The 27500-nt window shown below is 41.2% G+C and overlaps 1 protein-coding gene, 1 long non-coding RNA gene and 2 other non-coding genes across 5 annotated transcripts in view; 1 reads left to right on the plus strand and 3 right to left on the minus strand.

The window, feature by feature from the left end:
* The window catches only part of LOC123510433, a 173172-nt gene extending 151606 nt beyond the window's left edge, over positions 1 to 21566 (minus strand). Inside the window, exon 1 of the long non-coding RNA XR_006676500.1 lies at positions 21322 to 21566. This is a non-coding gene — a long non-coding RNA (uncharacterized LOC123510433). The remainder of the gene's footprint in view (positions 1 to 21321) is intronic.
* On the plus strand, positions 6411 to 6485 carry Trnal-cag. The gene has a single exon. It is a non-coding gene; the product is annotated as a tRNA-Leu (tRNA).
* On the minus strand, positions 13029 to 13102 carry Trnag-ccc. The gene has a single exon. It is a non-coding gene; the product is annotated as a tRNA-Gly (tRNA).
* Positions 21567 to 24329: 2763 nt separating the features above from the next.
* LOC123510609 (lachesin-like) overlaps positions 24330 to 27500 on the minus strand; it is a 170638-nt gene continuing 167467 nt past the window's right edge. Inside the window, exon 9 of one of the 2 annotated variants that reach the window (XM_045265890.1) lies at positions 24330 to 26573. In XM_045265890.1, coding sequence (XP_045121825.1) covers positions 26317 to 26573 — 257 coding nt within the window. In that variant the 3' untranslated portion in view covers positions 24330 to 26316. The remainder of the gene's footprint in view (positions 26574 to 27500) is intronic. The other variant, XM_045265891.1, reaches the window with a different exon arrangement.

Below are 27500 nucleotides of genomic sequence, written 5' to 3' on the forward strand. Positions count from 1 at the left end.
GCTGGAGATAATTGACTCAAACTAAAAGGGTTAATATTTTTCTAATAAGCTTATATGAATGCTGTTTGTTCTCCTTTTTGTATCAATTTCTTCAACTTATTCTAAATGTTTATAAAGATTTCATCCATCACACCAGCTGGCGATAAATGTCTCAAAATAAAAGAGTTAATATTTTTTCTAATAAGCTTATATGAATGCTGTTTGTTCTCCTTTTTGTATCAATTTCTTCAACTTATTCTAAATGTTTATAAAGATTTCATTCATCACACATGCTGGAGATAATTGACTCAAACTGAAAGGGTTAATAATTTTTCTAATAAGCGTACATGAATGCTGTTTGTTCTCCTTTTGTACTCATTTCTCCTTATCCTTCATCTTTTCTTCCAATATTCTCGACTTATACTCCTTCCATTGTTCTCTTTAATCTAATTGGTTTCGTAGTAAGAAGAGAAGTACAGAAAACGCTTAAAAGAATCTACTGAGAACTTATTGAGGGAAAAATATCAAGAAGACAGAGTGAGATCAAATCAAATAGAACTGAGAATTGAGAGTCACGTATATAAGGAACAGAAACAGCTACAGTCCTACATGTCGCCAATGCCTCGCCCTTGAGAACCACGATAGGTAAAGAGGAAAACTGTCTTCTTTTTTTTAATTATCTATATATTTCTTTTAATTATCTATATATTTTCCTTTCCCATTTTTCCAAGACACGAGTTTCTTTGTATTCTATTTAGTATTCTTTTCTCTTTTTCCTCTCTCCCTCTCTCTGTTCATCCACTTCTTATTCCCTCCTGTTTTTACTTTAATTCCCCTCGTTTCCTCCCTTATCTCTCCTTTTCCTCTGCTCTCTTCTCCTCCTTCTTTCCTCTCATTCCTTTTTATTCCTCCCCTGATCCCTCTTTTAACTCTACCTCTCGTCCTTTCCTTCTCTCGTTCCCACTCTCCTGATCTCCATGACCATACTACCACCACCACCATCACCACCATCACCATTACCTTCACTGTACTTACCTTGCCTCTCACAACACACAAGTTCATTTCCTCCCTGTGAAACCAAAGGGAGTTTAAATATTTCAGAGCAAAAATAGGAGAAGTTGTAATCTGCAGAGCCTCAGGTGGAAAAGATGCCCGTGATAAGAAGGTGAGGGTTAATTAGTACACCTTATGTTGTATGTGGTGCCTTTATTGATATTCGTTTTTATTTTTTTCCCCTAACCACTCTCTCTCTCTCTCTCTCTCTCTCTCTCTCTCTCTCTCTCTCTCTCTCTCTCTCTCTCTCTCTGTTCTATATACTAGTTTTTTTCCTGCTTTTCCTTCCTCTTCTTCCCTCTCTTTCCCTTCTACACTTCCTTTCTTTTCCTTCTACATTTCCTTCCCCTCCACCTTTCTCACTTTCTCATTTTCTTCTATATTCCCTATCCTTCTTGGCTCTCTTCTCATACATCTCCTCCTCCTCCTCCTCCTTCTCCTCTGCTGTTTGCCTTTCCTTTATATTCCTTTGTATTCCTCGTCCTCCTCCTCCTCGTCCTCCTCTTCCTCCTTCTCTCCTCCTCGTAATAATGATGAAAGGAAAAACTACGCTAAAAAAAATAAAAATAGAAAAATACAACGAAATAAATATTAAAAAATTAAGAAAAGAAAAAAAAAGCTAGAAGTAAAGGAAAATAAAAATAAAGACAAAATATGAAGAAGAAAATGACACACTAACACACCAAAACAAAGAGGAGAAAGAAGAAAACACGAAACAATAATGAAAAAATAGAAGGAAAAAATGAAGAAAAGAAAAGTAAAAATGTTATATTAAATGAAAAATAAGTAAAAAAAAAAATATGAAAAAATTGTAGTCGTGATAGTGACGAAGAAGAAAATAACTGACACCAAAACAAAGAGGAAAAGAAGAAACACAAAACAATAATAAAAAAAAAAAAATGAAGAAAAAACAAGCTGAAATAAAAGAAAAATAAGAAAAAATATGAAAAATCGCAGTCGTGAAGAAAACAACACACGAACGCACTAAAACAAGGAAAAAGAAGAAGAAACACGAAGCAATAATAGAAAATAGAAGAAAAAAATGAAGAAAAGACAGAAAGAAAAGATAAAACAAAAGGAAAACAAAACTGAAGACAAAAATATGAAAAAGCGTAGTTGTGATAGTGATATAGAGGAAAAACATGTCACTAACACACCAAAACAAAGAGAAAAAGGAAGAAACTTATGTGAGATTAAAATAGTGAAGACTGGCCATTAATCTTCTGCCCTCCATAGACCCTTCCTAATATCAATAAAATGGTCTAAAATAGTCAAATAATATTCATTCTGGTTACTATTTGGTGATTTTATACAACTTCAGAAACTTATGTGGGGATGAAAATAGTGAAGACTGGCCATTAATCTTCTGCCCTCCATAGACCCTTCCTAATATCAATAAAATGGTCTAACTGCACACAAATCTCAAGGTCAATATGTGTCCCGGTACTGAAGTAATAAAAAAACAAATAATTAATGAAGACAAAAAAAAATCAAAACCAACACAACAAGAAAATAAGTAAAATTGGAAAGCCATAGTTGTGATAGACATGAAAAAGAGAGATAACTCATTAACACGCCAAAACAAAGAAGATAAATGAGAAACACAAAACAATAATAAAAAAAATGAAAAGAAATTAAGAAAAGACAAAAAGAAAAGGTAAACTAAAAGAAAAATAAGAGAAAAATATGGAAAACCGTAGTTGTGATGAAGAAAGTAACACACTAACACACCAAAACAAAAAAGAAAAAGAACAAACACAAAACAATAATGAAAAATGAAGAAAAAATGAAGAAAAGAGAAAAAAAAACCGCTAAAACGAAAGGAAAATAAAACAAAAGACAAAAATATGAAAAACCGTAGTTGTGATAGTGATAAAGAGGAGGAACAAGTCACGAACTCACCAAAACAAAGAGGAGAAAGAAGAAACACAAAACAATAATGAAAAAATGAAGAAAAAATTAAGAAAAGAGAAAAAAAACGCTAAAACGCAAGGAAAAATATAAACAAAAGACGAAAATATGAAAAAGCGTAGTTGTGATAGTGATAAAGATAAACAAGTCATTAACACACCAAAGAAAAGAGGAAAAAAAATGATAAAAAAAAAAGAATAAAAATGAAAAAACATAGAAAAAGGAAAAAAATACAGAACAATAATAAATAAAATCCCCAGTTATGGCGTCGGTGAAGAGGAAAACAAGATGCCGTGACAGTCTAGTTACGGGTGTAAGGAAAATGATGGATGGTCGCACGGCCCCCTAGGACTTTCCCTCCATCTTTTCCTCCCTCCCTCCATGTTTCCCTCCATCCCTCTTCCCCGTCCAGGAGGAATAACACCATCGCCACCATTTGTCTTACCTTGGTGTGTGTTTCCTTATACTTTGCACTGTGGCCCATATGGAGAAATACTTTGTTCTCTCACCACGAAATAACCGCAAAAACACCTTAAAAATCGCTCTTCTCTCTCACACGACTGTTTTCCAAGGCCATAGAGATGACTAGCGGGGATTTTAAGAGTATTTCTCCAGTTAATAATGTAGTAAAACACCTTAAAAATAGCTCTTCTCTCTCACCACGACTCTTTTCCAAGGCCTGAGGTGACTAGCGGGGTTTGCAAGAGTGTTTCTCCAGTCAATAATGTAAAAATCACGTCATTCTGCCTCTAAAACAGTAAAAATCGCTGCTCTTTCTCACCACGACTCTTTTCCAAGGCCAGAGGTGACTAGCGGGGTTTGCAAGAGTGTTTCTCCAGTTAATAATGTAGAAATCTTGTAAATCTTCCTCTAGAACAGTAAAAACACCTTAAAAATCGCTCTTCTCTCTCATTACGACTGATTTTCAAGGCCATAGAGATGACTAGCGGGGTTTCAAGAATGTTTTCTCCTGTTAAAAATGTAGAAATCTTGTCGCTTTGTCTCTAGAACTGCAAAAACATCTTAAAAATCGCTCTTCTCTCTCACCACGACTGTTTTCCAAGCCCATAGGTGACTAATGGGGTTTGCAAGAGTATTTTCCTAGTTAATAATGTAGGAATCTTGTCACTCTGAATCTAGAATAGAGATGTACCGATGCATCGGTATCGATGGTATCGGCACAATTTTTGGGTATCGGTATCGGTATCGGTATCGGCTTATTTTATGCCGATACTTCCGATACCTAAAAGGAATTTACTACTTAGTGATATATTCGATATAAGATATTGATGACACCAAATTAATATAATACGGCGTATTAAGTTTCCGTGGTGATTACCGTATGTCATAGAATACTGTTTTCTGTGGTAATAAGCCACAACCTAGAAATTTAGAATAAACTAAACTTTTTTCTATTTAATTGAAAAGATTAGGTGAAAGCTCATGTTTCTGAATTGGTCTACTAATGTGTAATGAATTAATATCAAAGGATGTCAGATTTAATTAAAGAGAAACATACACAACAAAATGAGTTTCTTTTGCTAATATTTTGTGTCTGTTTTACAATTTTAATAATTTTAAAAATATTTTTGATCGCCAAAATATCGTCAATAAAATTAATAATGGAAATGCACAAGACCAAATGGTCGCTAAAGGAGTAAGAAGTAAGAATTTAAAATTACTGAGTAATTTACCTTTGCAAATGGCTTCACAAAGCTTCTAGAATTGCTCCTATTTCACAAACGTTCTCAGAAGGACTCACAGCATCCCCCAAAACAAAGCCTCCCATCTGATAACGCTCACCGTCCACCAACTCATCCTAGTGTCCAGTGCAGTAATCACTATAAGTAGTATCGGTACATCTCTAACCTAGAACTGCAAAAACACCTTAAAAATCGCTATTGTCTCTCACCACGACCGTTTTCCAAGGCCAGAGGTGATTAGCGGGGTTTTCAAGAGTATTTCTGCAGTTAATAATGTAGGAATCTTGTCACTTTGCCTCTAGAACTGCAAAAACACCTTAGAAATCGCTATTCTCTCTCACCATGACTATTTTCCAAGGTCATAGAGATGACTAACGGGTTTTGCAAAAGTGTTTTTTAGTTAATAACACAGAAATCCTGTCACTCTGCTTCTAGAACCATAAAAATACCTTAAAAATCGTGTAAATATAGATAAGCCTTTAGAAATAGTGAAGATGAAGCGCAGAAGTGTTTAAAAATACCAACTTATGAGGGAAGTGATCTGATCTCCCCTCCTCCGAACAAACCAACGAACAAACACTGCACACTCCTTCCGTTTTCTAATCCCTCTTCTCATTTTCTTTTATTATTTTTATAGTCTCTCCTACAAACATTCAATTCCATCCTCTCATTTTTTTTTATCGTTTTTTATTATCAGTCTCTCCAGCTAATTTCTTTTTCTATTTTCTCCATCCGTTTTTTTTTTTATAGTCTATCCACCAAACTTCCTTTTCTATTCCCTCTTCTCGTTTTTAGTCCTTTTTTCTAGTCTTTCCAGCAAATTTCCTTCACTATTCTCTCTATTTCTTTTCTTTTATCATTTTTCTCTCGTCTCTCCTGCAAATTTCCTTCTCAATTCACTCATTTTCTTTTCTTTCATTATTTTTCTCTAGTTTCCTGCAAATTTCCTTCTCAATTCACTCATTTTCTTTCCTTTTATCATTTTTCTCTAGTTTTCCTGCAAATTTCCTTCTCCATTCCCTTCCCTCGTTTTCTTTAATTTCTTCTACTCTCTACGTGTTTTTTTTTTTTTTTTTTCTCGTATTTTATTCAACTTTTTTTAATAGAAGAGATAAACTGGCCAAGAGAAGCAAAAAATGTGAAGAAAAAAGGCCCACTTCCTTGCCAGTCCCCGAGCAGGTCTGAGAAAATTAGCCAAAGGAAATGGAATAAATGTCTTGAAATCTTCCTCTTCTTTCCCTCCCTAGTTGACACTCACATCCCTGCTCTCCGTTTTCTGTTGCCTCACCTTCCCATTTTTTGTCATATTAATTTCTTTTATTACTTTTATTATTTCTAGTTGTTTTTATTTGAGTATTTACTTGTTTCGTCAGTCGAATACATGTTCAAACTGACTTTCTTGCTTTTTCCTTCCGTTTTCTTTAACTCAGCCTCCTTCCATTTTCTTTCTTTTTTAAGTTTATTTTTATCAAGTTTTATTTATTATTTTTCTATCTTTCATTTGTCTCATTTTTGCATGTTTTTTTTATTTCTTCTACGAGAGAGAGAGAGAGAGAGAGAGAGAGAGAGAGAGAGAGAGAGAGAGAGAGAGAGAGTCTTTTTATTCTTAATCAACTGCAAACTTCTTTAATTTTCTTTTATTTGTTTGTGCTCACATTTCTGTTTAGTGTTGGTTTAATTTACACGCCACCTATACCTCTCTCTCTCTCTCTCTCTCTCTCTCTCTCTCTCTCTCTCTCTCTTTCTCTGACACACACACACACACACCGCATAGTGTAGTGGTTAGCACGCTCGACTCAGAATCGAGAGGGTCCGGGTTCGAGTCCCGGAAAGCGGCGAGGCAAATGGGCAAGCCTCTTAATGTGTAGCCCCTGTTCACCTAGCAGTAAATAGGTACGCGATGTAACTCGAGGGGTTGTGGCCTCGCTTTCCCGGTGTGTGGAGTGTGTGTTGTGGTCTATGAGCTCTAAGCTTGCTCCGTAATGGGGAAGACTGGCTGGGTGACCAGCAGACGGTCGTGGTGAAATTACACACTCATACTCACACGCACTCAGACACACACACACACATAAACTCATACGCTTATACACATACACACACACACACACACACACACACACACGCTCATAGAATACACACACACACAGACAGACTGCATTCTTTTTCTCTCTCTCGTCCTTCCCCTCCTCCATTCTCGTGATCCCTTGTTCGCACAATCCCTCTCTGCTTTTATTTTATATTTCTTTCTTTCATATTATCACCTTTAAAGGACATATTCCTCAGCATCTCTCTCTCTCTCTCTCTCTCTCTCTCTCTCTCTCTCTCTCTCTCTCTCTCTCTCTCTCTCTCTCTCTTAAAAATGGTGCTTTTGAAGAGATAAGATTTATATTAAAAAAGGTGGATTGAACAGAAGGGAGTGACAAAGTTAAATAAATAGACAAATAGATAAACACATAGTGAAGAACAAAGTCTCTTACATTTAGACGAAATTTGGAATTATAAAGTAAAAAAAGAGAAACAAGTACATTTTAACAAAGTATTATCTGTTTATCTATCTGTATTTCCTGTTGCTGTCGATGTATGAACGTATCTATGTATGTATGCATGTCTGTGTACAAGCTAGCTGTTCTGTTTGCATGTATACGTGTTTAAGTATGTATGTATGTATGTATGTCTGTGTATAAGTCAGCTGTTCTGTTTGCATATATACGTGTGTGTTTAAGTATATTTGTATGTTAATATATGCACGCAGACTGAAGATACGAATGAGTGAGATGTTTATGTATAGCACTGAGAGATGGATAATTAAATGAATGAGTGAGTATATGCGTATGTACGTTTGTATTGCGTATATTCATTGGAGAAATACATGGATGAAATAATGAACTTGCGAGTGGGAAATCTATCAAACCTGCTTCTGTATTTCCATCTTATTACGGCTTCACTTCTTTTAAGAGGGAGGTTTCAACACACTTGTCTCTATCTTTTGGCTAATTATTTTCTAATCTTTTATGGATTTTTTATACAGGCCTTTTTTTAATGTTTTTGTTGTCCTTAGCTAGTTTCCCTCTTGCATAAAAAAATAATGAAGAGTTGAATGGATGGATGGAAAATTGAATGAATGGGTCTGCGTGTAAGAGAACATGTTTCCATTTCCATAATAGAATAAAAAAAAACTATGTAGCTAAATGAATGAATGAGTGAGTAAACGAGAATGAATGACTGAATGAATGAATATGTGGATAGGGAAGAGTGAATGAATGTGTCTGTGTGTAAGAGTACATGTTTCCATTTACATATATTGGATATAAAAAAAAAAAAACTATGTAAATAAATGAATGAATGAGTGAGTGAGGGAGTATGCGGATAGAAATGAATGAATGAATGAATAAATAAAGCGATACACGTTTAATAATACAGAATTAAAAAATAGAGAAAAAGTATGAATTATTTAGTGAGTTTGCGTCAATGTACGTTAATATTTACACTTCTACGACTAAATTATGCGAGATGAATTAACAAATGAACCTACGTATGCTTTTAATTTCTATCAATCTATTTCACTTTTTTATTCTTCACTGCGACTTTCCATTACAACTGATAAGCGAAAAATAATACCACTCTTAAGAAACAGGAGCTCGAAAAGACTTTAAAATATTAATGAGAGAGAGAGAGAGAGAGAGAGAGAGAGAGAGAGAGAGAGAGAGAGAGAGAGTACGTACACCAAATCCTAAGTCATGGATGCCCAGTTGGTGGAGGTGAATAAGTCAAGAGTGTGTCGTGTGTGTGTGTTACCTAAACTTGCCTCTCTCTCTCTCTCTCTCTCTCTCTCTCTCTCTCTCTCTCTCTCTCTCTCTCTCTCTCTCTCAACACACACCAATAGCAATGTCAAATAAATAAAAGATACCAAATATAGAATAGCGTGTGTATGTGAGTCTAAAAACATACATTTCTTTTATCTTCATTATCTTCTATTGTGTTCGTGTCACATTGATGAGAAACCTTCTATAACAATGATAACGTGTAATTTATTTAAGCCCTTAAGTACCATGACGTGTTTTCATTTTCACTCTGCTTACTATTTGGCGATTTTAAATAGCTTCAGAAACTTATGTGGGGAATTAAAATAGTGCAGACTCTGGCCATTAATCCTGTGACCTCCATAGAGTCTTTTTATTGTATATGAAATCGTCTAATCGTACCTAAAACTGATGGTAAAAAATGCGTCCCACTACTGAAGAGGCTAATGCTATTCTCAAAAAACATGTTCTCTCTCTCTCTCTCTCTCTCTCTCTCTCTCTCTCTCTCTCTCTCTCTCTCTCTCTCTCTCGCCTGACACAAAAACAGGGTAGAGGACGTGAAGGCAATAGTCTGCTCGGACAAACGTTGACAATACGAAACAAACTTAATTCCAGGTCGTGCAAAGTTGAAAAATATATAAGAAATTCAATAAACGACGTTCTGGCTTGTTTGTCTATTTTTTTTCTTTTATTCTATCTCTTTTTATATTTTTCGTGTGTCTATCTGTGTGTCTACCTGTCAGTCATAGTGTCTCTCTCGTTCTCTCTCTCTCTCTCTCTGTCTCTCTCTCGTACAAAAACACTCAACACAAGCATAGTGAATGATATATAGCGAGAAATGTTAAATATATATCATTGTAAATATCTTGCAGCGTTAATACCTGCCACTGTCTTTATCAACATTGTGCTTACTCCATCTATTGTTCCTGCTATCACTAATGTCATCATCGGCATAACTATTAATATCGCTACGACAATAGCAACAACAACTACTACCACTAACTACTACTACTACTGCTACTACTACTATTACTACTACTACTACTACTACCATTTCTATTATTATTACTACCACTACTATCACTACTACTGCTACTGTTTCTATTACTACCACTACTGCTATTGCTACACCACCACCACTACTACCACTACTACCACCACCACCACCACCATTACCACCACCACCACCACCACCACCACCACCACCACCACCACCACCACCACCACCACCACCACCATTCACCATCACCACCACCACCACCACCACTGCCACCACTACACCACCACCACCACCACCATTACACCACCACCACCACCACCACCACCACCACCACCACCACCACCACCACCACCACCACTGCACCACCACCACCACCACCACCACCACCACCACCACCACCACCACCACCACCACCACCACCACCACCACCACCACCACCACCACCACCACCACCACCACCACCACCACCACCACCACCACCACCACACCACCACCACCACCACCACCACCTGCCACCACCACCACCACCACCACCACCACCACCACCACCACCACCACCACCACCACCACAACAACAACAACCGCCACCACCACCACCACCACCACCACCACCACCACCACCACCACCACCTGCCACTGCTGCTGCTGCTGCTGCTGCTGCTGCTCACCACCACCACCACCACCACCACCACCACCACTACTGCCACCACCACCACCACCACTATTACTACTACCACAAATATCAATACTTCTACTACCACTACTATCTTTTCTACGATATATAACATTTTTGTTGCTATTATCATCAAATATTGTTATTTTTGTCATCAATACTGTTATCATTATTATTGCTATTATTCTCATTTTGATTATTATTATTATTATCATTATTATTATCATTATCATTACTACTACTACTACTACTACTACTACTACTACTACTACTACTACTACTACTACTACTACTAATAATACTATTACTAATACTTCTACTAATACTACTACTACTATTACTACTACCATTACCCCTACAACAACTACTAGTACCACGACTACTTTTAGAACTATAACAACGACCAGTACTGCTACAACTACTACTACTATTACTTTTCTCATTAGCATCCTCATTATCATTAACATTACTTTCATCATTAATTTTCTCATTTTCATCATCATCATCATCACTGCCATCATAATCATCCCTTCTCCAATCGCCTCTACTTAATCTACAAACGTTAACGTAATGAAGACAATCCATGATTTTATTCCTCCCAATGATCACCTTTAGCTTAGCGCTTTTCATGACGCAGCTCAGGCCATCAGGAACGCCCTCCTCTATACCTCGACTGTCTTGTCTCTCCTGGGAAAAATAACACCGCCGGGCCAGCCAACAGGAGGTACCGCGCGGGGACAGCTCGGACCGCAGGTAAAAACACAGACTCACCTTCCAACAGAAACGTGCTCGGCAAACCTTTTCTTTTACATTCTGCTGGGAAGTTGTTCTCGAGTTTTCGCGGCCTAGTGACCATTTTTTTTTCTGAGTGTTGTTTGCATGTGTGTGTGTGTGTGTGTGTGTGTGTGTGTGTGTGTGTGTGTGTGTGTGTGTGTGTGTGTGTGTGTGTGAGAGAGGTTGTTCCGACTCGTGGTTTGATCAATGGTGTCATGTTTATCTCGTGTTTGAAAGGTTCCTGTGGTGACCAAACAAGGTAGATCGATTGATGTTCTTACGAGGTGTTGTTTATTTCTGTTATTTCAAAAGGCTATGTTGAAATCGAAGAAAGAAACGAGGAATGTATGTAATATGGGCACACACACACACACACACACACACGGTAGCTCAGTGGTTAGAGCGCTGGCTTCACAAGCAGAAGACCGGGGTTCGATTCCCCGGCCGGGTGGAGATATTTGGGTGTGTCTCCTTTCACGTGTAGCCCCTGTTCACCTAGCAGTGAGTAGGTACGGGATGTAAATCGAGGAGTTGTGAACTTGATGTCCCGGTGTGTGGTGTGTGCCTGGTCTCAGGCCTATCCGAAGATCGGAAATAATGAGCTCTGAGCTCGTTCCGTAGGGTAACGTCTGGCTGTCTCGTCAGAGACTGCAGCAGATCAAACAAACAGTGAAACACACACACACAGACATATTCAGTCAGATTTGATTTAATTGTGCTATATCAACAACATAATCATATACAAATATAAAGGAGACATTCAGATCAAATTGAAATATCTTTCCACCATCACTCAACTCTTTAACAAAATGGAAAAGAAATATTACCGAAGAAGAATAACGTACTTTTACGATTACTTTTACCATTACCACTACAGTCACCACCACCACCACCACCTCCACCACCTCCAACACCTGAGCGCCGCCACAGAAGCGCTGGTGGTGCGTCGCGCCCTCAAAAAGAACACGAAGAGGAGTTTTCATCCCTCTTTTTGGGTCGCCTCTTTGACCTTGTTCACCAATTACAGGACTTCCGCTTATTAGTCAGCGCGCACCGGAGGGCCTGAACTCACTGCAGCGGGAGGCGGTGACATGTCGAGCACAGCGCACAGTTCTCGGAGGGGAGGAGAGCCATGTTTCCCTAATATGATGTCAATTTTTCCATGGTCGGGTCAGGGCAAAGCGAGATCCGGTTCACCTGTGGTCTGGTGCATGCGCAAGTTCACATCAGCCGCCGCAGGGCCTCCAAGTTGAAGTGCAAGCAGTGGTGTGGGGGGAGGGCGGGGTGAGTCAGCTGACAAGTCTTCCTGTCGGCACACTCATAACTTAGACCGATTCAGGTTTACGTGGGTGGAGATGGCCTAGGTGGACCCACTGCCCTTCTGTCCTTCTTACGGATATGGTATTCTCACTTTCCCAGCGCTCTGTCACCCACCAGCGATCTTTGACCTTCACCCACAGCAGATATTTAGCAGGTACTCATACGGAGAGGAGTATTAATGAGTGAAATAATAAACCTCATTGAGGACAACATGTATTTTCACTAACAAGAAAGAAAACGATAGCAACAATTTTTTTCTTAAGTTGCACCTGAGTTGTATGAGCATTCTTACGAAAAAATATCAACAAAGTAGAATATTAATATTTGGAGGTAAACGAATCTTATTTCATAAACCAGGAATGTGATGACCAGAAAATGTTCTTTTTGTAATGTTATTCACTACGTATGTGCAGTTCACGTAAACATTTATAGTTAAGAAGAATATAAACTGTACCGTAAAAGAAATTGAGAAAATCTTAAAAGAAAGATTCCTATTTCACTAAGAAAACTTTGCCATACTTTTCATATCAGCGTGTGTGTTTGTGTGTATGTGTGTTTGTGTGTATGTGTGTGTGTGTATGTGTAATGTGTGTGTGTGTTTCACTGTTTGATCTGTTCCAGTCTCTGACGAGACAGCCAGACGTTACCCTACGGAACGAGCTCAGAGCTCATTATTTCCGATCTTCGGATAGGCCTGAGACCAGGCACACACCACACACCGGGACAACAAGGTCACAACTCCTCGATTTACATCCCGTACCTACTCACTGCTAGGTGAACAGGGGCTACACGTGAAAGGAGACACCCAAATATCTCCACCCGGCCGGGGAATCGAACCCCAGTCCTCTGGCTTGGGAAGCTAGCGCTCTAACCACTGAGCTACCGGGTGTGTGTGTGTGTGTGTGTGTAATGTACGAGTATATACAAATAAACTAAGACGGAGTACAATTTTTTACCTTTTCCTCGCCAATTGTCACTCCGTCTCTGCCTACTTCCGGATTCTTTCCCCTCAAGGCTCTTCAACCTCTCCCTCTCTCTCTCCTACACACTCACCTACATGTCGCCCAGGCTGGACCACCTCCCAAATGGGTAACTCGCACCCTTTTCTCTCTCTCTCTCTCTCTCTCTCTCTCTCTCTCTCTCTCTCTCTCTCTTTCACACACACACACACACACACACACACACACACACACACACACACACACACACGCACGCACGTGGCAGGTGTACACTAATTCTTGGTCTTCCTCACCACACACGCACTTTCTATAAATTGGTTGGGTGTGGTGATGGTGGTGGTGTGCGAGGTGTCGTATTGTATCTGGCCGATAAATCGTGGGAGCAAGTCGTCTCGAGGGACCAGTCCAGCAGCCGGACTCAACACCGGTCACTGCTGCTTGTTTTAAGAAAAGCAATGGAATGCCGACCACCGACCGTTTCTTTTCAATAGCTAGAGGCGCTCGTTTAGATGCATAGCTCCTACGGCGGGTATGGTTGGCGGGGCTCGATCTATGGCACTTCCACGGCGCTAGAAAGGATGAAACGGCGTTACTGAGTAGTTGTAAGACTTGTTTAGGAGTGAGTGTCGCGTCGGAGGGAGGGCGACCCGACAGGGCGGAGCGAAGGCCGGCCGGATGGATGGGCCAGTGGGGAGCGCTCGCACCGGGCACGGCGATACTCGGAAATTGAATTGGAAACACAATGATCGTTTTACTGGAAGCCACACCCCGGCCTCCCTCTTCCCGTTCCCTTCACCACCTTTCTTTTAGCTCCTCCTCCTCCCTTCACCCCCTTCTCCTTGTACTTTCCTTTTCTTCTTGCTTTTCCTTCAGCTACAACTCTCAAGGATTCACGTGGATAGCAAGTGGTTTCTCCTTCATCACACCATTGACATTCATCCCTCTGTCTCCTGCAAGTCTGTCGAGGATTCAGGCTTAAGGAGGCAGGACTGGTGGAAGGAGGCTGTCGGGTGTGTGGTGTTGGTGGATGGTGGGGGGGTAGGTGTGGGTGCCATGCCATCACCTCAGGCCGTCTCATAAGCTTCATTTCAATTGTCGATAATGTGATTTCTTTTCTGGCTCATTCGCGTTATAGTCTTTTTTCCATTTCACATTATGCCTCTCTCTCTCTCTCTCTCTCTCTCTCTCTCTCTCTCTCTCTCTCTCTCTCTCTCTCTGGCTCACTGTATTGACGATCACAACAATAACAACAACAAGGACGAGCACACGGCGAGCTGTCATCTGCGTGGTCAAAACAAAAAACAACACCAAACATCAACCAGGCATCAAATTTATAACTGTCACTTCACGCACAAAAATACGTAAAAGATAGAAAATAAAGGAGCATCAGCTGTTTTCCCACACCAGGTACAGCAGACCAACGGGGAGGAGGGGAGAGAGGAAAGGGGACTGCCAATACTCGCTAGAATATCACTATCACGAAAATTAATCATAAGCCTGCCACGTCAAAACTACATAAACAGCACATTTTATGGAGAATTTGTATGTAGAAATGATAAGAAACGCTGACTTTTTCCTCATTGGTTTTAAAATAGAAGAAATATTAGATGATTTGGGTTCTACTTTTTTGTTCCCGTCCTACCAGCATCTCGTTTTCTTTAGTGCTTCAGTCCTTCCAGCGCCTCATTGCCTGTATTGCTGCTGCTGTGTTGCCATGGTGAGAGGCTTGCTGCAGTCCTACACTCGCCTTTACTATCTATCTATCTGCTTCTATCATGTACAGCGTTGTTTAGACTGTATTGCACTATGCTCACCACCCGACATTACCTAGCGGCTAGTGTTGCCAGGACGAACACAAAGGCTTGGTGTAGATATTGGCAATGGAGTTAATGCAAGTGTTCCGTATAAGTTGTGTTGTGTTGACGTCCATGCTTGCATTTCACGAGAGTTTGTATGTGAGTCAAATGGAATGAAATGGAGCGGAGTCAAGCGCACTTTATCTTATCTCTCTTATAACTGACTCTTCAGCATCTCTCATCGTTATCTCATCTTGCTATCTTCTACCGCTAAAAGTATTTTCATATGAATTACTTTTCTGATCTTGGTAACCGCATGCCTCTCCTCCTCCTCCACTCTCGCTGCATAAGGCTTTCTACTTTCTTTTTCTGATCTTGGTAACTGCATGTCTCTTCTCCTTCACCCTCGCTGCACAAGGCTTTCTACTTTCTCTCACCACTATTTTGTCCATCTCTAATGCAGAATCAACCAATTTTATTAATCATGTATCCTTTTTCTGGCAGACTCTGGAACATCATGCCTGTTTCTGTATTTCCTCTTTCCAGTAACGAACTCTGATTCAAACTGATTCAAAAGGGAGGTTTCAAGAGGGACGTTTCAAGACACTTGTACTGTAAATCTGGATGAGTTTTTTGACCTCTAATAGACCCTTTTCCTCCCCTTCTAGATTTTTGTTGTCCTTGTCCAGTGACTCTCTTCAATAAAAAAAAAAAAAGAGATATATATTATGTATCTTTTATTTGGATGAGTTTTTTTTACCTGTTTTTGAGACTGCCACTCTAATAGGTCCTTTTCACACAAGTCTAGATTTTTATGGTCCTTGTCCAGTGACTCATATTAAAAAAGAGGTATGTATTATGTATCTTTTATTTGGATAAGCTATTCTGATCTGCTTTCGGGACTGATACTCCAGTGGACCCTTTTCCTCCCCTCTAGATTTTTTTTTGTCCTTGTTCAGCAACTCTCTTAATCCCTTGAATACCATGGCGCGTTTTCATATTCATTCTGCTTACTATTTAGTGATTTTATACAGCTTTAGAAACTTATCTGGGGAGTGAAATGGTGAAGATTGTGGCCATTAATCTTCTGACCTTCATAAAACCTTCCTAATGTCAATAAAATCATGTATTCCTACGCAAACTCAAGGTAAAAATGCGTCCCAGTACTGAAGGGTTTAAATGAAAAGGAGGTGACTATTGTGTATCTTGTATCACGTGATCATTATTACATATCCATTCCTAACTTTCCTCTCTAAACATACCCCAAAATAAATAACTATAGAGATCACGTAAACCAATAACACTCAATGCAAAAGTGTTAGTTCTGACATGACGACGTTCGTGTATATGGTGAAAAAAATGTATTAATGTGATAGAGAGCGCCATGTAGTGACCACAACACACCTGTCTGTGCACGTGTGGGCGTGTCCCGTGAGGTGAGGCTCCACACCTCCCCACTCCCGCCCTCTCTCTCTCTCTCTCTCTCTCTCTCTCTCTCTCTCTCTCTCTCTCTCTCTCTCTGAATATAATAATGAAAATTCAATAAAATAGCATAGAAAAATATCTAATGTTAAAACAGTAAGTAGGAAAACGTCACCATTAGTATCGTGTAACTTTAGGCTATAATTTACGTAGTTTATAAAAAAAATGAACACCTCCCTACGTATATACCCTTCCAAAGCACACACACACACACACACACACACACACACACACACACACACACACACACACACACACACACACACACACACACAAACTTCAATAACACACTACATAGTCTCTTTACTGCTATGGATTCACGTGCATTCATTCAGCCAACCTATATTCCTCCCTTGTTCCGCCTCCTCTACCGCCTCGTACTCTGCTTTTCAATATCACCAGACTCGCGTTTATAAAGTCACACCAAACTTGCACCTCCATCACACCCCTCCACGCCTCCACGCCTCCACGCCGCCTCACCCAGTCACAGGAGATAAAAGTATGAGTGATGGTAGACTTGTCAGTGTGTACTACATGTATAAGTCACATTGGATGTCTGGTTACGTTCAGGAGTGGCGCGGTATGAATGGTTGGTTGATAGAGGTTAAAAAGAAGAGAGAGATAGATTGTAGGAGGTGTAAAAAGAAGTGATATGATTGTGATTGTGATGGTAAAGATGGTAATGGTGATGGTGGTGGTGATTTCTTTTTTTATTTTATTTTATGTTATAGCACATAGCGCCTGTAGATCTACTTGAAGAGTATATGGAAAGCGTTGTTAATCTTCCTCCCATTAGCGGCGCAGGCAATTTTATTTATAGTGGTATCCATATCAGGACCCATATCACCACCCAAGCGCATCTTTAGTATAAGGCAATTAGATCTCCACCTGGGTATCATAGTGACATGTAGGTAACTTTAAACCACTCAACAAATGACGAAGTTTCAAGACGGCACGTGGTGGGATCCGAACCTACGCATGGACGTCTGCCTGATCCCACAATCACCACCTTATTCATTACGCCACCGCCTCACTATATAGACAGTTCTCAATTCCTGTTGTGTAAGTTCGTACATGACATTGAATTCTGAGTGAACCTGAGTAACAAAAGTGCATAATGTTTAAAAAAAAAAAAACAACGAAATCAAAACAAAATAAGTTATATCAAAATTTCTTTCCATTAGTTCATTACATATTTCTGTTTATATTAACGTGTAAGTTTAAATGCACATACGTAAGAGTAAACCACAATCTATTAGGGAAAAGTATACTATTTTTATGTCGTTTTCTAATTAATGTAACTCAAACGGCGAAAAGGTGAAATGTATCTTTATTTACGTATAGTTTCTCTTTTACTTCCTTTATTATTGCTTGATTGTTTCCCTCTCCCTCCGTGCCTGCCTTCACTCTCCTGTTATATGAAGCCCAGCGGAGACATTCGTACTGACATATTGCAAAAAGCGGTAAACCCTCTCTGTGTGTGTGTGTGTGTGTGTGTGTGTGTGTGTGTGTGTGTGTGTGTGTGTGTGTGTGTGTGTGTGTGTGTGTGTGTGTGTGTGTGTGTTTCACGTATATTCTCTCTCTCTCTCTCTCTCTCTCTCTCTCTCTCTCTCTCTCTCTCTCTGTGTGTGTGTGTGTGTGTGTGTGTGTGTGTGTGTGTGTGTGTGTGTGTGTGTGTGTGTGTGTGTGTGTGTGTGTGTGTGTATAATTCACATCGGTCGTCTGCTGGTCACCCAGCCAGTCTTCCCCATTACGGAGCGAGCTCAGAGCTCATAGACCGATCTTCGAGTAGGACTGAGACCACATCAACACACAACACACACCGGGAAAGCGAGGCCACAACCCCTCGAGTTACATCCCGTACCTATTTACTGCTAGGTGAACAGGGGCCACACATTAAGAGGCTTGCCCATTTGCCTCGCCGCTTACCGAGACACGAACCCGGCCCTCTCAATTGTGAGTCGAGCGTGTGTGTGTGTGTGTGTGTGTGTGTGTGTGTGTGTGTGTGTGTGTGTGTGTGTGTGTGTGTGTGTGTGTGTGTGTGTGTGTGTGTATTTCACTTATACTCTCTCTCTCTCTCTCTCTCTCTCTCTCTCTCTCTCTCTCTCTCTCTCTCTCTCACACACACAACCCTTTATAAACTTGCAAGGAAATGAGCAAATAATCAATGAATTTCCAGGAACAAACACTCGCACATTTATTCAAACTTTAACTGCAACTGTGAATTTTCTTACACGAGTCTGAATTATTTACCATTTTTGGAAAGCTACGTTTTATATAAAGGAAACATTAATACCTATTGTGAGGAGGAGGAGGAGGAGGAGGAGGAGGAGGAGGAGGAGGAGGAGGAGGAGGAGAAGTAGGAGGAGGAGAAAGTAGTAGTGGTGATGGTGATGGTGATGGTGGTAGTGATACGGTGTTGGTGGTGATGCTCGTGGTGGTGGTGGTGGTAGTAGTAATGGTGGTAGTGGTGGTGGTGGGGCTGGTGGTGATGCTCGTGGTAGTGGTGGTGGTGGTGGTTGTGCTTCATATACCTAGTTTTTTTTCAATAATTATTCGAGCAAAATTGTATATCATCTAAAATCCAGAAAAATAAAGGTGAACAGATGAAAATTATTGCTCCCTTCTACTACTACTACTACTACTACTACTAACACTAACACTAACACTACTACTACTACTACTGCTACTACTACTACTATTAACACTACAACTACTACTGCTACTACTACTACCACTACTACTAACAACACAACCACATCCAGCATCTCTACACAACAACAACAACAACAACAACAATACCAACAACAACAACAGGATGAATGAGAAGAAAATTTCTAACATACATTCTAAACATATCCACATATAACAATAATTACACACACACACACACACACACACACACACACACACACACACACACACACACACACACACACACACACACACATTAGTTATTCTCAAAACAATAAATGAAAAAAGAGAACTTCTAAGAACTATGTAATTAGAAACTGACTGAAAATTACCTAGAGAGAGAGAGAGAGAGAGAGAGAGAGAGAGAGAGAGAGAGAGAGAGAGAGAGAGAGAGAGAGAGACTGCAGAGTAAGCTAAGGCTGGGAAATGTTAGGGGGATGAGAAGAAGGGAAAGAGGAAAGAGGGGGAGGGAGGAATGGCATGGAGAAGGAGGGGGGTGAAAATACGGGGAGGAGTTGAGGAGGGAGGGGAGGTGGAGGGAAAGAGGGTGGGGGTGGAGGTGAAAGAAATGGTCACAAGGGGCTGAGCAGACTTGTAGGGCTATCGAGTGAGTTGGGGGCGTTGTGGGTGTTGAGGAGGTGGGCGTGGTGATGGGTGGAGGGAGGAGGGCGAAGGAGAGCGAGGAGGCGGTGGAGAAAGAGGTGGAGTGGAAGGAAGGAGGTTGCGAGTGTGACGTCACGGAGACTCTCGCTCTGATTGGCCATGGGCCAGCCAACCGGCGTGCACACACACACACACACACACACACACACACACACATTTATTGCTGATAAACTTGATTTCTTTTCTTATTTTAAGCAAATCGACTTTTCACACACACACACACACACACACACACACACACACACACCTGAACGCGTCTGAATGTAGGTGTCAAGTGCCACTGTAAGGACGGAGGGAAAACAAAACCTCTCAGTAATCATGAATCCTTCTGTCTCTCAAGTGAAGCGGCAGTTCATACTCACACTCATCCCACTCCATGAAATGTGCCACAATTACTACAATGTTTTCCTACTTCTCACCTTGCACACACACACACACACACACACACACACACACACACACATTTATAACACCTATAATAGAACTATGATGAAATATGGTACTGGCAATAACTCAGAATCAATAAAGTCTTATATAGTTTTAAGCTTTTCAAATGATATGATAATTTCTGAATATTCTCTCTCTCTCTCTCTCTCTCTCTCTCTCTCTCTCTCTCTCTCTCTCTCTCTGTGTGTGTGTGTGTGTGTGTGTGTGTGTGTGTGTGTGCTTGTCTTGGTTCAGTGCGGGGGTGAGATGTAAGTTGTGCAGCACACATGAGTGATTGAAGCCTCGTCGGCGAAAAAAAAAAAAAAACCGATTAGAGAAGTTTTGCCAGCTTCTCTTCTGAACTGAACGGTCTCATTGGAGAGAGAGAGAGAGAGAGAGAGAGAGAGAGAGAGAGAGAGAGAGAGAGATTAAAGTCACAGTGAATTCACATCTTTAACACAACGAGCACAACGTATAAATAGACAGGCAAGTAACAGCGAAAGTGTCCTTGTCCATTTACTTCCTCTCCTCTTGTTACTCTTCTCATGATATCCCTCCAATATCTCCCCCTACTCTGCCTGCCTCCTCCCACCGCCCGTTCCCATCAATCTTCAAATCTCTCACTACCTTGCTCCTCTCATAACAATGTGATCTCACCCCTTCAAGTCACTGCATCAGTCATTCAGCCATTCCACCAGCAATCTCTCCACCACCACCACCACCACCACCATCACTAGTTTCCTCCTCTTTCGTAAACCCATCACACTAAAATATCCACATGGAATCGTGAATGAATGAACACAGTCACAAACCAATAATCATGATCAACTATTGAGATTAGAAATAAGGTAAAATCAACCACGATGAATCTAAACGAAAATTTACCTCACAGTTGAAAAGAAACGGTAACAACAATCAAATAATTAAAGGACATGATATTACCTAAAGAATTTAATACACTCTCATTAATCACCATTATAAACAAGAGAAGACATAATATTCGGAAGTTAGAAAATGCTACGTGAAAAAAAAAATGAGAAACAGGTGAGGGAAAGTTGGTACGCCTGCTGATGCACAGGAACACTCACCCAAGGCAGAAACAGCTACACACTTGTGACAAAACCGCAAAGCTCCTCCAGTCTGTCTCTCTCGCAGGATTCCGTTAGTCTTGTCTCTCTCCATGAATTCTGTATCCACTTCTCCTCTACCGCGTCACTCAAGTCACTCGCAAAACACTTAGAAGGGGAAATATTCGAACAATCACATAGTTACGTCTCACTTCTCAAGGATACTGGCTGACTAACACTTCACTGGACGGCAGGAGGAGGTGGGGATCTTTACTTCACGCAGAACCTTGCGCAGGAACGCGTGTAATTTCCTGTTTTCTGAATAAGTCAAGGAAGCCGCCAAGTGTCTTTATCATCACACCTTGATACGTGCTTATCATTCTATTTCTCCAGTGGTCTGCTACACAAAGCAATGTAGGATGTATTTCACTAGCAGTTATCGTACTGAACACTGACATCACGCTTGTACACTCGCCTGCAGTGAAGGATAAAATCTTGAGTAGTTTTAGGTCCGTATTCAGAAATATTATGCTCTCTCACCACGACAATGCTCCAAGATCACAGATATTATTATTTCAAGAGTGTTTCTCCAGTTGATAATGCAAAAATCTCGTCACTTTGCCTCCAGAACTTTATAAACACTTAAAAACGCATGTAAATTTAGAAAAGCCTTTTGAAATAGTGGAGGTGAAGCAGAGAAGTGTTTGAGAGTACGAGTGGCAAAAACTTAAACAAATATTACCTCATGAAACAGCAAAGAACCGTAGTCACACTTGCATAGCTGACAGTGAATTCTCAGACGTTGATGGATCAGTTACGTTAAGAAGAAAATAGTTAATGATCATCGCTTTTTTGAGGAACTATTTACATAATGTAGTTCGTGACTTTTGGTGTTCATCGGGGTGGTTTTCTTTGTTTACCTAGAAAATGGGAAGTTACGTCACGCATCCTCGCCTCGCAGTTGGCGGTGAGGAGAAACAGTAAACTTGAGTAGTAGAGAGTGATGCTTCTGTGTTGCGGCTCTAATGTTTCCTGTTCTGGAAAGCTTCGTGAGTGTCTGAGTGACGAGAATTGTCCTAAGTGTCAAGACAAACGGAGAGCCGCGAGGGAAACAGAACAAAGAAGTTATTGTCATGTTACCGAAGCTGCAGCGTCTCTAAGGCTCGATGAGTGTGATGGCCAGGCGTACCAACCCTTCGTCTCTCTCCCTCCCCCTCTCTCTTTCTCTCTCTCTCTCTCTCTCTCTCTCTCTCAAGATTTTTGCTCTTATTTACAAATTTATGCATACAATTATCCTCAGAGACACTTATTTCGCCGTATAGGAAGTCATTGCTGTTCCGATGTCTACATGAAACACTTTAAATGTAGCGTAAAAGAATTTAATGTCTAATGAATCGAGGAAATAATTATTTGGTTTTAATCTGGTCTTGTCTTAATGCGTTCCTCTGTCATGGGTGGACACTTTCAGCTGTTGATCTGTCGTGGCGTCTTTATCGTTACTGTGTTGGATGTAACGAAGAGACAAGCTGTTGGTCCATATGTAGTCTTGCTATGCTTCCTCCGTCAACGCTTCCTCCTTCACCCACAGCAACACACCGAGCACCACAAGTTCATGCAAATCACAAACAGCATATGTATGAGTCGCATCAATTCATAATGCTCATCAAAGGTGGCGCATAATAGTTCGTGAAAAGAATTAAATAGGTAATTAAGAAATAACGTACTACTACGACCAGAAGTACTATTGTTACCTCTGCTACTACTACTACTACTACTACTACTACTACTACTACTACTACTACTATTTCTACTACTACTACTACTACTACTACTACTACTACTACTTTTCTATTAAAACTACTACTACTACTACTGCTATTTCTACTACTACTACTACTACTACTACTTTTTCTACCACTACTACTACTACTACTACTACTACTACTACTACTACTACTACTCTACTACGAATAATAGTAACGTGTACCAGTACGTGCTAGTGACAAAGGATGAGCAAGGTTACTTAATAGGCAGGGAAAGAGATCATATGCATTTTCCCACTTGTAGTACAGCCTGACACTAAAGAACAATCAGAACACACTCAGACCCTGGAGGAGTGACGACTGATTGCATTCCCATATAAATTTGCGCCTCGAGAGAAAGTTACCGTGTAGTATCGGGAATCGAGCCCGCGACATAGGCAGGTGAAAGGCAAGCCCACCGTATCGTGTATGTGTGAGCCCGCTGTGAGTCTTCTGTGTCTGGCTCATCAAGTGTTCAGCACAACAAACATCAATGGAGTGCATTCTAAACGATGAAAAGGAGCGGATGAGCGGGACTTGTGGCTGACGGGCGGAGCAATACCAAGATGACCTTTAACAAGATGGAAAGTAAAGTGAAATTGCATAAACAGGGAATAAAGAATGAGACTGAAATGAGAGAAAAAACAAAATTGGCGTGACTGTTAGGGAAGTGACGCGCGATGAGCAGAGACCTCTTTATGACTGACAGTGGTAGTTGTAGTTAGTTTAATACAAAAGCAAAGGAACACACACACTTTACCTTTCTTTTCACTGCAGGACCAAATGACCAAAATGACCTGCTTGTTGACTCCATCTCCAAACCCAACATTAAATCAACGAATTCCTTCACATTTACACGCATCACCTGCTCCAACACTCAAGGCTCCTCACCAACCCACTGGACGAAAGAATGCGGTGAAGATGTGCCATGTGTGTCACTTACCTGCCGTGAGCGCTGCGTGGTGGGGCGAGGCGGGACTGGGCTGAGCTGGAGGGAGGGCGATGTGTCCAGGCTCGGTATGGGAAGTGATGGTTGCGGTGGGCGTCATGTTAATCACCGGTCATTATTGCTCTCATCTTCGCATTCAGTAATTGATGACATATATAGTTTTCAAGTTGCATTGTTTTTCATGAAGCGTTTATGTGATATTTGTAAGTGGTGGTTACTGGCATTAACTCAGCACGTTTCCCCTTACATGTTAAAGAAAGGTAAATAAAGGACATGGCCATTATTCCTTTTTTTCTTTACTATACATTTTTACATAAAACGTTAGTAAACTTAAACTCTTGGTCTGAATACCTTGACTCAGTATGTACAATCATCGTCGCCGCCATCAGAACACTAACTAACAACATTCCACACCTGATGCGGTCACCGATGACACCCTGACTGACGCTCTCTGCTGGCGAGCCTTCAATATACACAAGGGAAGGAGGAAGAGGAGGAGGAGGAGGAGGAGGAGGAAAAGGAAGAGGAACACAAATACACGGAATGACAAGCGTAAAAACAATAGAGTCTTAACTGATAAACAAGCTTAGTGTCACCTGATATATATGCATCTATATATAGCCTTTATACATCTCTGTTTTTACATGATTAGTTCAGGGACTTTTCTATGAAGGTCGTTGCCCCGGCCCGTTCGTCTCAACCCGTCCCGTCCCGTCAGTCCCCGTCGCCTGGCGCCACCAGCACTCCCTGAGGCGAGTGGTTCATGACAGGTTTCGGCCTACACTGTGTTTACTGCAGTTTAATTTGTAATGTCCCCGTTGCACAGGGCAGGGCGAGGCGGGACATAACCTGGGCTGTGATCCGGCTCAGCCAAGACTCCTGGCGGGGCAGATGCCCTTACTCCCACCATCATATCCCGTCATTAGTATATACACGTCGTAATGTGACGGGCCGCGCCACCAGCTGTGGACACGGTGGCTGGCGGACAGCGAGGCAGGGCACCACCGGCCCCGGGAAGCAGCAGCAGTGTCTGCCTGGGCTGTGCATCCTTACAACCAAACTTTTCTGTGTCAGTTCAGACTGATGCTAAATGGCGACATAGCTATATTTTTCTTTTCTGAGTAAATACAGTTTGTAATGCATTTTCCTTTAAATACTGGTTAAAAGTGTTTCATACTCATAAGGGAAAATATCTGAAGTGTTGTCCGCCTATTGTCCGACGTTTGTGAGCTATGGTGAGCTCTCGTCCTGGTGCTGGGCGGCCAGCGGCGGCGGCGGCGGCGGCGGCGGCAGTAGCGGCAGCAACGGCAGCAGCGGCGGCAGCGGCGGCTTTGCGGCCGCGCCAGGCTCCGGCCTTGGCACTCGACACACCTATAAGCGCTCACACCGAGTGTTGTCAGATAGTTCGTTGGAGGGCAGCGCATCCTCCTCGAGATGAACTAATAACTTAGTACATGATAACGTGACTTGCCTACAGTTTACCTGTCCCAGGTGAGGGCGGCTATCCGAGGGCGACGCCCTTTTTGGGCGGGCACTTGTGGGGGAGTGGGTACGCGAGGGTTAGAGTTGGCCAGTTGCTTCTGGCTGTATCACATATTTCATAAGTTTCCTTTACCTTGGTAATGTCTACAGTAATAGTTCTTAATGGTCCTGATATAAACATGTGAAACGGACAAGTCTCGTAAGTGATAAGAGAAGTTCGAATAGTTTCCATACTAACAGCAGAATACAGGGAGGGACAAGGCGAGTGACGGACAAACAATCAAAGCAGTTTCCTCACGGCACTACCGAGCTACACAATCCCACTTGAAGGGCACTCGTGGTATTTGAAAAGAGATTTTTATTATTCTATTTTATTTAATTATTTTCTTTTTTTTTCCGTGTATGATCATCACACTGAGAGTTGCCACTCCTCGCCGCACCTCCAACAAGCGGCGACAGCACCGCCAGCCAGTCTGTCCTTGCGAACCTTCCACTGCACAGTCTGAACGCGATGAAAATCACTTTTAGAATACCACTGTAGATCGGACGATGCTCCTCTTGACAGCCAATCTTCCGAGACTCGTTCCTGTGTAGCGTTACGGAGAGAAGTGCAAGGGTTTTCATGCTCCGGGGACGCGTGCGTGACAAGAGGACAACGTCAACATTAACCGCAAGGAAAAACAGAGCAATTTTTTTTGTTTACATAAGAACATTACAGTGATAGAGACGCGTAGACACACACGCGCGAAACCTGAAGAGGACCATAATGCCGAACACTTATGACTAGGAGGTGAGCGGATGTTTCAGAACCAATGAGCGGAGGACACGGAGGAGACAGAACGGGAGGAGGCCGGCCGTGGCTGAGACCCTCACGCCCGCCCCAGACAGTGCCGGGCGGTGGGCGGGATTGCGGCCGTTGTCCAGGTCAAGAGTGAGCCCGTGCAGGTCCTTCCGCTTACCTTTGTTGATAGAGATCTGGGAAGTGTCCTCCGTCATCTTGTGTTGGTGGTATTCCTCGTCCACGTGGTTTTTGTGCAGACCTGTGGCGAGGAGGAGAGGGAGGTGAAGTGGTGGTGGTGGTGGTGGTGGTGGTAATAGTAGTAGTAGTAGTAGTAGTAGTAGTAGTAGTAGTAGTAGTAGTAGTAGTAGTAGTAGTGGTGGTGGTAGTAGTGGTGGGGGAGGTTGTAGTATTATTTTTAGTAGTAGTAGTAGTAGTAGTAGTAGTTGTGGTGGTGGTGGTGGTGGTGGTAGTAGTAGTAGTAGTAGTAGTAGTAGTAGTAGTAGTAGTAGTAGTAGTAGTAGTAGCAGTATTATTATTATTATTAGTAGTAGTAGTAGTAACTGTTGTTAATGTTGTAGAAGAGTAAAGTTACGAATCATGACAACAAAATAATGGGATCAAAATCGAAATTAAAAAGAAGAAGAAGAAGAAGAAGAAGAAGAAGAAGAAGAAGAAGAAGAAGAAGAAGAAGAAGAAGAAGAAGAAGAAGAAGAAGAAAAAGAAGAAGAAGACGAAACAAAAAAGAGGAAGAAACAGAAGAAGAAAGATAAAAGGAAGAAGAAAAATAAATAAAAAGAAACAAGGAAACAGAACAATGACCTTAAATAAGAAGACAACAGAAGAAAAGACTAAGAAAAACCAATTAATTCTGACCTCACGCAAACTAACTCTCTTGCCGGCGATGAAAACTAATAAAATTCTCTCTCTAAGTTTCTCCCGCGGACAAAACTTCATGATGACAAAGCGCGTCGTGATATCAACAAGTAAAGAATCGAAGGCAAAAGACACAAACCTTTAACTAAATCCCTTAACAGAAAAAATACTGCAATTTACCATTTTTTTTATCCTAAGAAGAAATTGTTATATATTTTTTTTCAAAGTCCACGAGTGAAATCAGAGTAACATCAACAAATCAATAAACTAATAAAGCTTTTACAAATGACTAAATACAAGAAAATACAACAAT

This window comes from Portunus trituberculatus, chromosome 29 (assembly GCF_017591435.1).
Source record: "Portunus trituberculatus isolate SZX2019 chromosome 29, ASM1759143v1, whole genome shotgun sequence".
Lineage (NCBI taxonomy): Eukaryota > Metazoa > Arthropoda > Malacostraca > Decapoda > Portunidae > Portunus > Portunus trituberculatus.